The following is a 16,516-nucleotide window of genomic DNA, read 5'->3' on the forward strand; positions in this document are numbered from 1 at the left end:
CAGGAAGTAGTCGAGTGATGAATCTGAAAACGCATCACACGGTATAGCTGACTTATATAAATCCTGAAACCAAATTTCAGAAATCCTTGTATTGTAGTTCCTGAGAAAAATGTGAAGAAAATTTTCAACTTGGCTATCATGTGTAAAATCATACAAGTGTTCGGTAAACAGGAAGTAGTCGAGTGATGAATCTGAAAACGCATCACACGGTATAGCTGACTTATATAAATCCTGAAACCAAATTTCAGAAATCCTTGTATTGTAGTTCCTGAGAAAAATGTGACGAAAATTTTCAACTTGGCTATCATGTGTAAAATCATACAAGTGTTTGGTAAACAGGAAGTTGTCGAGTGATGAATCTGAAAACGCATCACACGGTATAGCTGACTTATATAAATCCTGAAACCAAATTTCAGAAATCCTTGTACAAAAATGTATTGTAGTTCCTGAGAAAAATGTGAAGAAAATTTTCAACTTGGCTATCATTAGTAAAATCATACAAGTGTTCGGTAAACAGGAAGTAGTCCAGTGATGAATCTGAAAACGCATCACACGGTATAGCTGACTTATATAAATCCTGAAACCAAATTTCAGAATTCCTTGTATTGTAAATCCTGAGAAAAATGTGAAGAAAATTTTCAACTTGGCTATCATGTGTAAAATCATACAAGTGTTTGGTAAACAGGAAGTAGTTGAGTGATGAATCTGAAAACGCATTACACGGTATAGCTGACTTATATAAATCCTGAAACTAAATTTCAGAAATCCTTGTATTGTAGTTCCTGAGAAAAATGTGACGAAAATTTTCAACTTGGCTATCATGTGTAAAATCATACAAGTGTTCGGTAAACAGAAGTTGTCGAGTGATGAATCTGAAAACGCATCACACGGTATAGCTGACTTATATAAATCCTGAAACCAAATTTCAGAAATCCTTGTATTGTAGTTCCTGAGAAAAATGTGACGAAAATTTTCAACTTGGCTATCATGTGTAAAATCAGATAAGTGTTCGGTAAACAGGAAGTTGTCAAGTGATGAATCTGAAAACGCATCACACGGTGTGGCTGACATATATAAATGTTGATACCAAATTACAGAAAGGGTGAATGTGTAGTTCCTGAGAAAAGTTTCATGGGACGGACTGACTGACAGACGGACGGACTGACGGACGGACGGACGGACGGACTGATGGACGGACAGACAGAGGTAAAACAGTATACCCCCCCTTTTTTAAAGCGGGGGTATAACAATATCTGAAAAAGTGACATATTAACAAAGTAAACATTGATCACTCGACACTGAACCATGAAACAGTCAAGGTCTGGTAAACCTGTCTGATGTATGTGCAGTCTACTCTCTGCATCTGGAAACAAAACGGGCCAGTGACAAAATTTTAAGTCAATCTTACCAAATATATATATATTTTATTTGTAAAAATAATTTACCAGTAAATAGTTTTCAATCTCTGTACTAGAGGAGTCATCATAACAGAAATACAGAACATAATGAAAAAAACTTTATATTCACTAGATAACCAGTTTGCAAGACCTCCAGACTGTTGGGTAAGGAGAAAATTAAATTTGTTAGACCTTAAATGTGTGGTTTTAAACAAGGCAACAATCAACTTAAGGAATTATTTTCATTCAGTAGGATATCATTTTATTTATATAGAAAATAAAATATCATAGAAATAAAGATATTTCGCCTTATTGTACTATTTCAAAAAAAGTAACAAATTTTTTTGCAAAATAAATTACACACATAACAGTGAGAATGGGCTAAGTGTTGTTCCATTGTAAATACTATTTTATACCTCTTTGGTTCCCTTTACATGGCTTTACAACAGTAATACCAGCAATGGTCCAATTCCATACAGTTCCAAATCTGTCAGTATCAATATAGCAAAGTATGCGAGATTCTGAAATGAGAGAAAAACACATTAAGGAATTTTAAAATAATCTTTAAAAGTCACAGAGGTATAATAAGAACAGCTATAAGCTTAAGCTCTACCAGTCAAGGTGCAGTTATAATCAGAAATTTACAATTTTTCTCAAGTAATTTTTGCCAAGAATTGTTAGCAAAATATTATTTAAACTTAATATGGGCACCAAAAGTTAGTTACATCATATTGACTTGTACTGAAATTCCTCTTATTAACAAAGGAAAGTGAGTTACTTGTGTGCCATTTTAGATTTTATAGATATGGATTAATTTGATGTTTTATTTTGTTAAATTGTAAAGTAAATTTTTTTAAATTTTTTCATGACAGTAATTTTTCATAAAAATCAATGATATCATGTCCCAAACATGAATCTAAGGTACCCACAATATGTTCACTCACAGAAAATTCTATATTTCCTAATCATAATCAGATCCAGTAAAGTGGAATTTTTACAGATGAATAATGAATATTATTTTGATATCAGCAGTATGTCCTTTTTTATGCAAGGATTCAGATATTGAATTGTCAGGTGACTGTGAGTAACTGGTTACAGGCCCTCTGCCAGCGATGCAATTATTATATTGTTTGTTTTTGAAATTGAAATCCTCAAAAAGTCACATTGTGTAAACTTTTCCATGCATCATTAATTATTTTCACTATTTAAGGTAGATGGGGTGTATAAATTATATTCAATAGAATTTTTTAATAATTTGCCAAAATGTATTTTATATCCTGCTTGTTTAAAAACATTAATAAAAAGAATGGGTCACCGGACTTATTTTCACACTACAGGTTGTGCAAAATTGTCCGATTTTGTATAGATTATGCATGGAAAACCCAATTTTGCGCAATTAAACAAAAACTACACCATAGAATTTTGAGATAAAATATGAGAAGATAGCTCCAATATTATGCTTTCAGATAAGAAAAAGAAAAAATAGGATCACCGGACTCGTTTTCTTGCTACATAGTAAAATTGGTAAATTCCTAACACATTCTATTGTAAAAGTAACACTATCTGAATTATCTGCCCTTGTATTTGAGTTGTCTCCCCTCATTTGGCAAAGTTGGAAAAAATTCAATCAAACAAAAGTATTATTTTTTTTGAAAAATACAACCATAAATATAATAAAACATGGCATTTTCTATATCATAATGAAAATTCTTACACATGAATTACCTTCTAATCTCAAAGTTTGCACATTTTATTAAAGTTCTAGACCTTGTTTTCTGGTATTTCAAAATCCAACATGGAGGAAGACACCCTATCTACCTTAACAATTGAATATTATCTTACTTTCATCTTGATACAGGTACACTGTTATATTGGACATAACTTTTGGTCCCTCTCCGGCTTCATTTTTACCAAGACATTCATAGATAACGTTCCTTTGAATATTTCTGTGTGTTAGTATCTCACTAGTACCTTCAGGTCCCTTTCTAATGACTTCATCATCTGTAATTAAAACAAGAGAGGGGGAATAGCTAAAGATGTACTTTAAAAAAGAAAAATTGATACTGTTAGTCAGAAGGCATTATCTAAGGAACAGAATAAGCTAAAAAAATATTGATAGGTTATGATAGAGTCCCTTTTTGAGATTAACTTTTAATGGTAGTTCTATTTGTCTGCAATTACTTGATATTCCAAAGGTTCCCTTGAAACTGTGACCTCACAATAGAAGAAGTCTGATGCCAGTAAGGAAAAGTAATTGTTGTATGACTCAATAGATCATGTGTTGCAAATTCTGAGGTCCAAGTATCACAGATTCCCAAGTAGCGATATGGTCTATCGAAAGTAGTATTAGTGGTTAATATAGTTGGAGACTGAGTTACTTGATTCATACTGACACTGGCAGCGAATTAAAAGTTGCAAAGAAGACTGTGTATTGTTAGAATCTGGTGAGAGTTGCAAACCTGCCTAGTCAAAATTGTAGATATGTAATTGATAGATCTTATTTTGAGAAAAAAAACATTTCAACTTCAGAACAGATGGCAAGACATTTTTTTACGGGTAGATAGATATTGTTATGCTAACCATTTGTAACCTGTCAGTTTTTCTATAATTGCTACATTTTTAGAAATAAAGGCCTAAATTGTAGTGTGGACCCTTATGTTCTATTTCAAGATAGGGTGGCCATGTTGTTTGATCAACCTTTTTTATACGTAAAATTGAGAAAGGAAATGGTGAATATGTCAAAGCGACAACCACCCGACCATAGAGCAAACAACAGCCGAAGGCAACCAATGGATCTTCAATGTAGCGAGAATTCCCGCACCCGTAGGTGTCCTTCAGCTGGCCCCTAAAATATGCATAATAGTACAGTGATAATGGACGTCATACTAAACTCCGAATTATACACAAGAAACTAAAATTTAAAATCATACAAGACTAACAAAGGCCAGAGGCTCCTGACTTGGGACAGGCGCAAAATTGCGGCGGGGTTAAACATGTTTATGAGATCTCAACCCTCCCCCTATACCTCTAGCCAATGTAGAAAAGTAAAACAATAACAATACGCACATTAAAATTCAGTTCAAGAGAAGTCCGAGTCTGATGTCAAAAGATGTAACAAAAGAAAATAAATAAAATGACAATAATACATAAATAACAACAGACTACTAGCAGTTAACTGACATGCCAGCTCCAGACCTCAATTAAACTGATTGAAAGATTATGTCTTCATCATATGAATATCAGGTACAATCCCTCCCGTTAGGGTGTGCATGTAAAACAAATTTCGTTGTAGAAGGGTCTAAAAACAGAACAAACAACATTTTCCAAAAGACCAAATAAGTGAAAAAGTATATTTAAACAAAATGCATTTGACTAACAGGTCGAACAACTGATGTTCTTTAACCCTACTGACTGCCATTGGCGATTGCCAAATAAAATTGATCACAAGATGTAACGAAATGGATCTTAATATAAATTTAATACTAAACTGAAAAAAAAAAGAAAAAAATTAACTTGTGGCCACGATGTTATGCCACAAACATACAGTGTCAATATCTTTTTAGTACACCAGATCCGGATTTCGACAATAAATGTTTCTTCAGTGATGTTAGGGATATTATATATATTTACATATATATACAACATCAAAAAAGTAATTAATACATTGATTCAACATTTAAAATTAATGTTTCCATAAAAAACTAAAAATAATTTCATTAAAAATCTTACGTTTACTGCCATTAAACAATTTTCCATTTTTAAACCACTTTATCTCTCGGACTTCAGAGGGATTACTAAGAATGAAACACTCTACAGGAATTGTCTCCCCTTGCATAATTCCTGCTGACATAGGGCCAATAAATATGATTGGTTTACCAAGTACTTTCATCTGAATAGTTCTGTTAGACTGCAAGTTATATCCATCAGTTACACTACAGGAAAGTCTACCTGAATTAGATTAAACCACATTTAATTTCTTATTGATTATGCATGCATCTGCTGCAGATGAGAGATCAGATACACACTATATGTGTCAGAATGTTCAGATGCTACTTTACAAATTGGAACTTTTTGCTCTAAAGCAACATTAAGCAATCAATAATCAATTAATAAATACATTATTGATTTTTCATTAATTTTGTGAATTTTAATAAAATTTTGCTTTAGAAATGATCTTATATAGGAATAATCAATATGATATTGTGTTGGATGTACTTGTTCATATATTTCAATATAATTCAATGGTGAATTTATTCTTTGAATAAACATGTTCTTACCAGAAACATTAATTTCATTTTTGATTGTTGTTATAGAAATACAATGTTTCCATTGGCTAATATTATTTATATTTTCTAAACTAAACATATTTTAAAAATAGAATGTTTATGAAACTTTTCTATGTTTTGGCCCATTCAATGCAAAAGCAGTTTTTGAACCTCAAGAATTTGTCCCAATAAATGTCAGCCTTAAAATGAAATAAAAGTGAGTGTTCCTAATATCAAAGTATAAAACTACATCCTGAGAAACAATTAACATAGGATGGGTTTTGCTCACTGTTGAAGGATGTACAGTCTTTTGTGGAGAGTTGTCTCATTGGCAATCATACATTTTCTTATTTTTTACATAGGATAGACTTGGATAGATTACCATTACTGATAGGTTTAACATACATACTTGACAGATTGAGTCTTGTCTAGATAGGTGACAGATCCCTACTCAAAGCCCTAATATTATGACTAACTTGCTAAAAGTTTACACTTTCATATTTATTAGGATTTTCAGACACCTGAATGATCAATCAACTTCCAAAATTGCTTTTAGATAATCATTATAAACACCAACCTTCCTGCAGCCCAAGATGCACTTGTTACCAATACTCCACACATACAGTCTCCTACCTGGAGCTATCTGCTACACATGATCAATTAAGAAATATCAAGTTTTCTATATTAGTGTTTACCTGAATCTCTTACTTTCAATGGGTTAACTGATAACTGATACACAACCCTGAAAGGGATCAATCTACTCGATTGCAGTCTCTTGATCTTCCACCTTGATTTACTGGTAGGTCTAAGTACCACATTGTTTAGTGTCCATGTAACTGCGGTTTGACCAACATTACCAATAATATCGGCAGTGCAAGTAAATGTTAAAGCAGCATCTTCATAGAATTGTCCATTGACAGTCAGTCCAACCTGTAACTTTCCATCTAATAAATAACAGTTAGATATATGATATTTTATAGCACTTTGTTTTCTCTATATTTATTGTCATTGAGGAAAGGGAGCATGCTTTTCAATTAATTTTTGCTTGTTCATTAACTCAAATTTATATATTTTTGAACTGACCTGATATTTTATTAATGCTTTTTTTCACAAATAGTCACAAATGTAGGATGAGCTTATTAATCTTGCCTCCTGAAAGTTGTTCTATGTTCAGTAGAGAAATGTTCTACACATTTATAGTATGAATTGCATGATAAAATATATACCTCCTTCTGTTATAGAATAAGACCATGGTTCTACTGCAAGCTGTCCCAAATATCCTGATTCTATAGCAGATTTTAACACAGCTGAATTTTCAAGCACACTCCCTGTCTGATTTACTGTAATTAAGATGTCTACAGACACACTTCCATTCCTGTTCAAAAATGAAATTTTATAAAATTCTTGTTTGATCGGGAAAATATTATATTTCAAAATCATCAAACAAATTTTTGCCTTGCTACATACACTCTGCAGTATTTTTACCATCTCTTCAACAATTACACTAAAGTTTCCCTTAAACCCTTAATAAGCCTGTCTACTATATATGATTAAAGTGTGTAAGATAACAGCTATGCTTTAAGATAATTAATAACCTTTAAAATAATTCTTATTTCTTAACATAAAAGTATTTAAGACAATTCTTGTTGCATATATTATACACTGGTATCGTAAATTGTATCTTACACAAGTGTTAAATATCACACCTCTTTACTTATTTCAAGGAAACAGCTAAGGATGTAAAAAGCACTTAAATACTTGATGAGTTTGGTGTAAAAACAAACTTAAAGAGCATAGGATAATCATTCCAAGGTCAGCCTTGTCTGATAAGTGCTATAATGTTAGTTTTTTTTAAAGATTCCTAAAGGAGGAGGTATGTTAAGGTCACTTTTGGCTCTTGAAATTCAAAATTTTGAAAATTATTATAAATCTACTTAAAAACATTCTCCCAATGTTCACAATATATAAGTCTGTTGGACATCAGAATTTACATTTTTGGATGTACATAATGACATTAGTGAATCAAACTTCTTACATTTAGTGTCAAACATCAAAAACTGCCAAAATAGCCTTCTTCATGAGATCTTGTCATTTAAATTTTGATATGAAACAGAGCTGAACCAGAAATATATTTTGCTAATGTTTGTAAAATATCTTTTTAGGTTAAGCTCTTGCTTATATATACATTTAAGCAAAAACTATGCATGGAATAGTGAATGTAGGTCAAATATGTAAATTTGGACATAGTGACTTGAAAGTGACTAAGTTTCTAGATTAAAGCAATTGTTTCATTTATCAATAAAATTAACATAAAATTGAGAGGCTTGAATAAGTTTACAATTTTTGCAATTTCAGGGGCCAAATGGAGTTTTTAGAAAATGTATGTTATTAATCATGTCAGTAATTCATTTATATGTTTTTTTTCTATGGTCGGGTTGTTGTCTCTTTGGCACATTCCCCATTTCCATTCTCAATTTTATATAAATTTTTCTGGCAATGAATCAATTTTTCCCTAGAATGTTTATTTATAGTTCCTTTGGTATCTTGTTTCGTTTTGATTCCCCATGTTCTTGTCAGAATTTGAATTTACCTATTACTTTTTTTATGCCCTATATTTAAAAAATTCATGACCATCATTCTTACTCACCTAAATTGCAGTACATCTACAACTACAAAGCCAGGTGTCTTGTATAGTTCACTTTCTAACTGCAATTATTAAAATATTAAGATATGAATCAAAATTGAAAAAACAAATTATGTCAAATAGACAACACAAAAACAAAATAAAGTTTATACAGTGTGTTTATGTTCGATGAATTTGCTTTTCAGAATCTAAAGGATTATGGGTAATCTCATTGTTCTTTTACAAAAATGTAAATAATGTTACGTCAATGGTTGAATTTACAATGTTTAGAACATTTTAATCCAATCAAACGCTTTGGTGTATGCTTTTGAAAAAATTTCCCAGATAAATTGGATTCTGAAATGGCGAATAGTGAAAAGTGTCAAAACCATAATTTGAAATAAAATTTTAGTCACCTCACAATGAACATAACTTTCGTGTTCAAAGTTTCAATTTGATGTGACCAAAAATTCTCTGTAAACTACCTTTTTAATCTAAAACTTTAACCTGAGAATGTTCTGGATTCACACCATCACATTTCTATGATCATTTAACCATGAAATCTGGGTCAAAACCTCAATCTGGCCTAACATTTTAAAAATTCATATTTGAATAAAAAATTGTACTAAGTTAAAGAAGATGCGACCTCAACTTTGTGTTAAACTACCTGAACAAAAAAAACAGATACTGTGGACTAATTATTATTTGTAGGATACCAATTTTCGTGGGTTTCGTGGGTACAGGTTAATCATGAATTAAAATGATCAACGAATAAAATATTTTCAGTAGGCTTTGTAAACAGTGATTGGCAAAATCATGAAATCAAATTCCCACGTAAATACAAGTTTTCAGCAATCCACGAAAATTGATACCCGATGAAAATAGTATAGGACAGTTGAAAGGGTATTTGGTGATATGAGTTTATCTGACTGCATTGACTCCAATATACCTGTATTATAAATATTTATGTTGTTCGACTCATGAGTTTGAATGTCCCTATTGTATCTTTCGCCTCTCTCTTGTACATTTAATATATATACTTACATTACTTTTAACAAATTGTGACAATTCAATATATTCCCTAGAAGATTTATTATACAGTTCTGGAACAAACGATCTGTCTTTTAGTTGGAATGATGCAATGAATGGTGAATAGATAGGGAACACTGGAAAAGAAAAATAATATATCAAATAATAAAATGTACCAAGATAAAGTCTCTAAAAAAATGCTAATAAATTAATACTAAATAAAAAAAGAATATGTCTGAGGATATGAATGCCCCTCTCAAGCTTTGCAACAAAAATGGAAGAAATGACGGGATGAAAAACGTAAAGACTGTCAAAGGTAACACTTAATGCCTCATTGCTTACGGTGGGGACATAAAAAACTTTCAAATAAATTATTACTTATAATAAATATAAGTATAGACAAATTATAAAACAGTCAACAATTTCATATTAACCATAAAGTAGGATTCAAGTCTAATAGGATTGCTAATGATAAATAAAAAAAAAATCTATTGGATTGTATGCTTTATTTTATCATTTTACACTTTGATGACTTGACTGTGGTTCTTTTACAGCAGTTGTAAAATATCTGACCAGTTGAATAGTTTGATTTGATGAAACAATTTTCAAATTGGTCAGATTTATGAATGAACTGCAATAGGTGGAGAGAAACACTTACAATCAAGTCACAGTAAAACAATGTTTTGCTAAACTTTTATTGACTAAATATATCTAAGTGAAATCATGCATTTTTGCTTTTTCCTTTTATGGTTGAAATATTGTATTTTATGTAAATGGCTTGTTACCTGGTGTTTTGACTGTTTTAACCGGAGTAACTAACAATCCATATTTAGTTTTGACCTTGACCTGTACTCTGTATACTTTATCTTCTTCCACAGTCAGCGTGTTCTGTTGTATCTCCCTGAACCTGTTCACAGATCCATTTATTTCATTTTCATTCCACCTGATAATATACCATTCTGTAATGGTGTAAAATTCTAACCGTGTAAACCCCCATCTGACCTGGATTTCAATTGGGTTTAGGATAAACACATCAAATGAGGGAACTGGAGGCGTCACTGAAAAATTAAAAGTATGTTAGTTGACTTATCACCAATTATTTAAATGTTGAGTACAAGAATCTGGAAATCAGTTTACACACTTTCTGCCATTTTATGATGACTTGAAAGTTGGGGTCCTTTTTCAAACTTTTGAAATTACTCTTACTACATTTGTTGCATGAAGAGCTTGAATTGACAGTTTAATCACATTTTCTTCATGAAATTCCTTATTGTATTTTCTAAAAACTTCCATGAACAATTAATGACAAACAACAGTTTAAAAACAAAATGATTTTTCTAACTTGAAACTATAAATTTCTCTGAAATCCCCAATGCTATAACATTTTCCATTTTGAAAGCAAATAAAAAGTTTGGAGTTTCAAAGTTAATCAAATTTTTTTTTTTGAATTAAACATATTTTATTAACAATCACCTGTTACATCAAACCCTTAGTTGCCCAGGGGAGCAACTAAGGGGGTCCCAATTTTTACAGTCTCATTTGTCGGGGAAAAAGCAAATGAGAAAAAAAAACTCCCACTATGAATTATTAACCTCAACCTTTATAAATATTATCTATCCTTGTTTAGATAAGTTAATCAAATTGACAAAAATCATTGTTTTTCTCTGTGAAATAACAGAATTTTTTAATAGGAAAAACACATTTTTGTCTTAAATCTCAATCAAGCATTTTGGTCAGTAACATTTAGGTTTAGGTTATGTCTGGCAAATATGACCATTTCTAGACCCTATGCTTGGTATAAACTACTCTAGGAAATGTTTCAAGTTTGGTTTACATTTTTATCACACATTTAAAAAAACAAATGCAAAGTTTAAATTTCAAAGGATTGAATGATGACTGATATACAATTGTAAAACATCATATGAAATAATTCAAATGTTTTGAAGTCAATTCAGAGTTTGTCTATGGGTGAAGGTCATAGGTTGACCTCAATATTATATTTTTTTAAGTGCTGTTGGGTTGAAAGTCCATCAATATACATGCATATCTTTTCTCCGTTTATTCATATATTAGAAAATTTGGCTTGTATTTTAAAATAACTGCTGTCAATCAACCAACTGTAAACTAACTACTTACAATTAACATTTACTACAAAATGTTCCTGATATACTGGCTGTCTACCCATAATGTCACTATATCTTGGTGATTGAGTAGAAATATTTTCTCTGACTATGACTGTTATATTGTACATAGGTATGTTGACAGGTAATAGAGTTTTGGTTAATAAAGATCCTGTAGTCATATTTCCCTTGGAAACAATCTTAATATCAAAGTAGGCATCATCTGAAATAGAATCACAAAAATAATTTTGATGCGACTGCCATACAAGTGAGAGGTTTAGTGCTATAAAACCAGGTTCAATCCACCATTTTATACATTTGAAAATACCTCAACCAAGTCAGGAATATGACAGCTGTTGTCCATTTATTTGATGTGTTTTGTCATTTGATTTTGCCATTTGATTAGGGAATTTCCAATTGAATTTTCCTTGGAGTTCAGTATTTTTGTGATTTTACTTTTTTCATACTCAAATTTTTGAAAATTGTTAAAATTTGACTATAAAGAACAATAAGTCCTAAGGGGTCAATTGATCATTTCGGTCATGTTGACTTATTTGTAAATCTTACTTTGCTGAACATTATTGTTGTTTACAGTTTATCTCTATCAATAATAATATTCAAGATAATGACCAAAAACAGCAAAATTTCCTTAAAACTAACAATTCAGGGTCAGCAACCCAACAACGGGTTTTCCGATTCATCTAAAAATTTCAGAGCAGATAAATGTTGACCTGATAAACAATTTTACCCCATGTCAGATTTGCTCTAAATGCTTTTGGTTTTGAGTTATAAGCCAAAAACTGCATTTTACCCCATGTTCTATTTTTAGCCATGGTGGCCATCTTGGTTTGATGGCCGGGTCACCGGAAACATTTTTCAAACTACTAACCCAAAAGATGATTGTGGCCAAGTTTGGATTAATTTGGCCCAGTAGTTTTAGAGGAGAAGATTTTTGTAAAATATTACTAAGATATACGAAAAATGGTTAAAAATTGACTATAAAGGGCAATAATTCCTAAAGGGGTCAACTGATCATTTCAGTCATGTTGACTTATTTGTAAATCTTACTTTGCTGAACATTATTGCTGTTTACTGTTTATCTCTATCTTTAATAATATTCAAGATAATAACCAAAAACAGCAAAATTTCCTTAAAATTACTAATTCAGGGGCAGCAACCCAACAACGGGTTATCCAATTCATCTGAAAATTTCAGGGCAGATATATCTTCACCTGTTTAACAATTCTACCCCATGTCAGAATTGCTCTTAATGCTTTGGTTTTTGAGTTATAAGCCAAAAACTGCATTTTACCCCCATGTTCTATTTTTAGCCATGGCGGCCATCTTGGATCGTTGGCCGGGTCACCGGACACATTTTTTAAACTAGATACCCCAATGATGATTGTGGTCAAGTTTGAATTAATTTGGCCCAGTAGTTTCAGAGAAGAAGATTTTTGTAAAAGTTAACGAGGACGCCGGACGCCAAGTGATGAGAAAAGCTCACTTGGCCTTTTAGGCCAGGTGAGCTAAAAACAGCAATTAATAATATGCTTTTGCCTATTAAAATTATGCCCAAGATACTGTTTCAGCTGGAATAAAATACAGTAAAATAATAGGAGGTCATGAATACCCCTGTTCAAATTCAAACAAAAGGAAATGGGACGGATGTACAGAAAGACAGAAGGACTGAAAGATGGAAGGAGAGAAAGACAGGACAGAATGATGGCAACATGGAAGGATCAATGAAAAACATACAGTCAAGGGTAACACTTAATGACCCTGTCACCTTTGACATGGGCATAGATACTATTTTAATTTAAAAAAAAAGTTTTATATTCCTTTACCTTTTATTTTCTTATTATCTAGCGACATCTGAATAAAAATCTTCAAGTCTCTAATATATTTTTGTATTATGTCAGAGTCAATACAGGTAAAACTTCCTACAACAGCTCCAACAGGTGAATCAACAGTTAATAGAGGTACTATAAATGCTTCACATGACGGAGGATCATCAACATCTAATATATACACAATGACATCTGTTATAGCTGTCAATTTAGTCTTTTCATTCATAGCCTGAAATAAACAAAACAAAATATACCAGTTGCATACATCATTAGAATATGTTTCATCAAAAAGTAAAAAATTGTAATCCAGCTAAGAACAACAATCCTTGAACAGTACATCTAAATCTGATATATATAACATTTTTCAACTATTCTATTAATCCCTTATTCCATGGAATTTTCTTCCAAACAAATACTGCAAATATATTATAATGATTCTTAGATGGTTTTGTTTGTGTAGATTATTTATTCTAAAATTTCAAAGATAAACAGTTTTAGAAGTACAAGTAGTTCTTATGAAAATTGCATTGTATATCACACAAAAATACAATCTATAATAGCATTTTTAAAATAACAAGTTTCTGCCATGCTTGAAAATCATAGTATTTCTGCTTCTTTCTTCTTTCTTGTCCCAATATTCAGTATTTTCTATTATAGCATTAAATGATTGCTTCCCCTAGTCACAATATTCAGTATTTTCTGTTGTAGCATTTTGATTATCTCCCTTGTCACAATATTCAGTATTTTTTGTTGCAGCATTTTGATTATCTCCCTTGTCACAATATTCAGTATTTTTTGTTGCAGCATTTTGAATGTCTCCTTTTTCATAATATTCAGCATTTTCTGATGCAGCAGCTAAAGATTATCTCCCTTGACACAATATTAATTTCTATTATAGCATTCAATGAATACTTCCCTTGTCACAATATTCAGTATTTTCTGTTGTAGCATTTAATGATTACTTCCCTTGTCATAATATTCAGTATTTTCTGTAGTAGCATAATGATTACCTCCCTTGTCGCAATATTCAGTATTTCTGTTGTAGCATTTAATGATTACTTCCCTTGTCATAATATTCAGTCTTTTCTGTAGTAGTATAATGATTACCTCCCTTGTCACAATATCCAGTATTTCTATTGTAGCATTTGATAATTACTTCCCTTGTCACAGTATTCAGTATTTTTTGTAGTAGCATAATGATTACCTCCCTTGTCACAATATCCAGTATTTCTATTGTAGCATTTGATAATTACTCCCCTTGTCACAGTATTCAGTAATTTTGTAGTAGCATTATGATTATCTCCCTTGTCACAATAATGTTATTCCTTATTATTTAATTGACTACCTTCAATAATTTGAATTTGAGACTGAATTTAAGATATCCATTGCATAGACTTTTTACCTTAACTTTTAATCGCATGGTCTGGTCAGTATATGGTCTCAAAGATAATGTTATTTGAATAACTCCTGTTGTAGTGATTTCAAAAACTGGAAGACTTTCTTGACCTGTAATTGATAAATACTGAACTGCACAAAAAATTATAATGCATATGTTTAGGTGACAGGAAATATCCTAGACACTGTGTCAATCAGGAACAAGAGTGCACACGCTGAAATGTCTCGCCTTCTATACTAATCATTGATATTATGTTGATAGTCCTAAGTATAAAGCTAAGCTTTATTACAACTGTCACATAAACTTAACATTAACCAAGATAACTAAACAAAGACCAATGAACCTTGAAAAAGAGGTCCAGGTCAGATGAACCATGCCAGGCAGACAGGTACAGCTAACAATACTTCTATACAACATATATTGTTGACATTACTTATAGTTTAAGAAAAATAGACCAAAACACAAAAACTTAACACTGTGCAATGAACAGTGAAAATGAGGTCAAGGTTAAATAAAACCTGCTCGACTGACATAAAGATCATAAAATATTTCCATACACCAAATATAGTTGACATATGGCATATAGCATTAGATAAAAAGACCAAAACTCAAAAACTTAACTTTGACCACTGAACCATGAAAATGAGGTCAAGGTCACATCTGCCCACTAGACATGTACACTTAACAATCATTCCATACAACAAATATAGTAGACCTATTGCATATGGTACGAGAAAAACAGACCAAAACACAAAAATTTAACTATAACCACTGAACCATGAAAATGAGGTCAAGGTCAGATGACACCTGCCAGTTGGACATGTACACCTTACAGTCCTTCCATACACCGAATATACTAGCCCTATTGCTTATAGTATCTGAGATATGGACTTGACCACTAAAACTTAACCTTGTTCACTGATCCATGAAATGAGGTCGAGGTCAAGTGAAAACTGTCTGACAGACACGAGGACCTAGCAAGGTACGCACATATCAAATATAGTTATCCTATTACTTATAATACGAGAGAATTCAACATTACAAAAAATTTGAACTTTTTTTTTAAGTGGTCACTGAACCATGAAAATGAGGTCAAGGACATTGGACATGTTATTGACGGAAACTTCGTAACATGAAGCATCTATATTCAAAAGTATGAAGCATCCAGGTCTTCCACCTTCTAAAATATAAAGCTTTTAAGAAGTGAGCTAACGCCGCCGCCGCCGGAACACTATCCCTATGTCAAGCTTTCTGCAACAAAAGTTAAAATTGTCTGTATAGTTTAGATTTGTACAACATATGTCCTCAGACCACAATTATTCTTCACATTGGTAACAATGCATTTCTTTGTAAAAGTTGACTTGAATTAAAAAATTTGCACTAGGTCAAACAAAAAATATATTTAATGCATGTGATATGCTTGTCTTTCGCTTTTTCTTTTGAGAGCTCGGTTATCATGCCAATGGTAGGATTTGAATCTGGAGTAAATGCTGAACTTTTACCCTACTTTCATTTTGGCCAAGTCACTATTTCCACTTTCAAGAATCAATTTTTCCCACATGTTTTACTTATTTCAATATATATATATGCAACTGATAGGACCACTTAAATAGGTAACTTTTCTAAGAAAACAGTATTCAGAATAATAAGGAAGAAATACCTCATATAATAATTGCAACTGTAAAATTCTAGACCACAAACAAAGGGAATTAATAGTAGTCTCAAGACATACAGTCGCTATTAACAAATGAAACTGTACTAACAGAAGTATTAACATTTGAACTTCTAATTCAAGTGAAATAATAATTTCTTCTATTATTTTTTTGCAAGCATGTGTAT

The 16,516-nt window shown here is 31.6% G+C and overlaps 2 protein-coding genes across 2 annotated transcripts in view; both read right to left on the minus strand.

The window, feature by feature from the left end:
- Positions 1 to 16,516, minus strand: part of LOC139491009 (uncharacterized) — a 335,932-nt gene that overhangs the window by 104,186 nt on the left and 215,230 nt on the right. The gene's annotated exons all lie outside the window — the stretch shown is intronic.
- The window catches only part of LOC139492724 (uncharacterized), a 59,836-nt gene that overhangs the window by 25,125 nt on the left and 18,195 nt on the right, over positions 1 to 16,516 (minus strand). The window contains exons 12-22 of the mRNA XM_071280876.1: positions 14,684 to 14,787; positions 13,279 to 13,510; positions 11,451 to 11,657; positions 10,100 to 10,372; positions 9,330 to 9,451; positions 8,310 to 8,368; positions 6,889 to 7,037; positions 6,358 to 6,606; positions 5,127 to 5,345; positions 3,240 to 3,398; positions 1,814 to 1,918 (exon numbers count right to left, since the gene is read on the minus strand). Coding sequence (XP_071136977.1) covers positions 1,814 to 1,918; positions 3,240 to 3,398; positions 5,127 to 5,345; positions 6,358 to 6,606; positions 6,889 to 7,037; positions 8,310 to 8,368; positions 9,330 to 9,451; positions 10,100 to 10,372; positions 11,451 to 11,657; positions 13,279 to 13,510; positions 14,684 to 14,787 — 1,878 coding nt within the window. The remainder of the gene's footprint in view (positions 1 to 1,813; positions 1,919 to 3,239; positions 3,399 to 5,126; positions 5,346 to 6,357; positions 6,607 to 6,888; positions 7,038 to 8,309; positions 8,369 to 9,329; positions 9,452 to 10,099; positions 10,373 to 11,450; positions 11,658 to 13,278; positions 13,511 to 14,683; positions 14,788 to 16,516) is intronic.

Source organism: Mytilus edulis, chromosome 10 (assembly GCF_963676685.1).
Source record: "Mytilus edulis chromosome 10, xbMytEdul2.2, whole genome shotgun sequence".
NCBI lineage: Eukaryota > Metazoa > Mollusca > Bivalvia > Mytilida > Mytilidae > Mytilus > Mytilus edulis.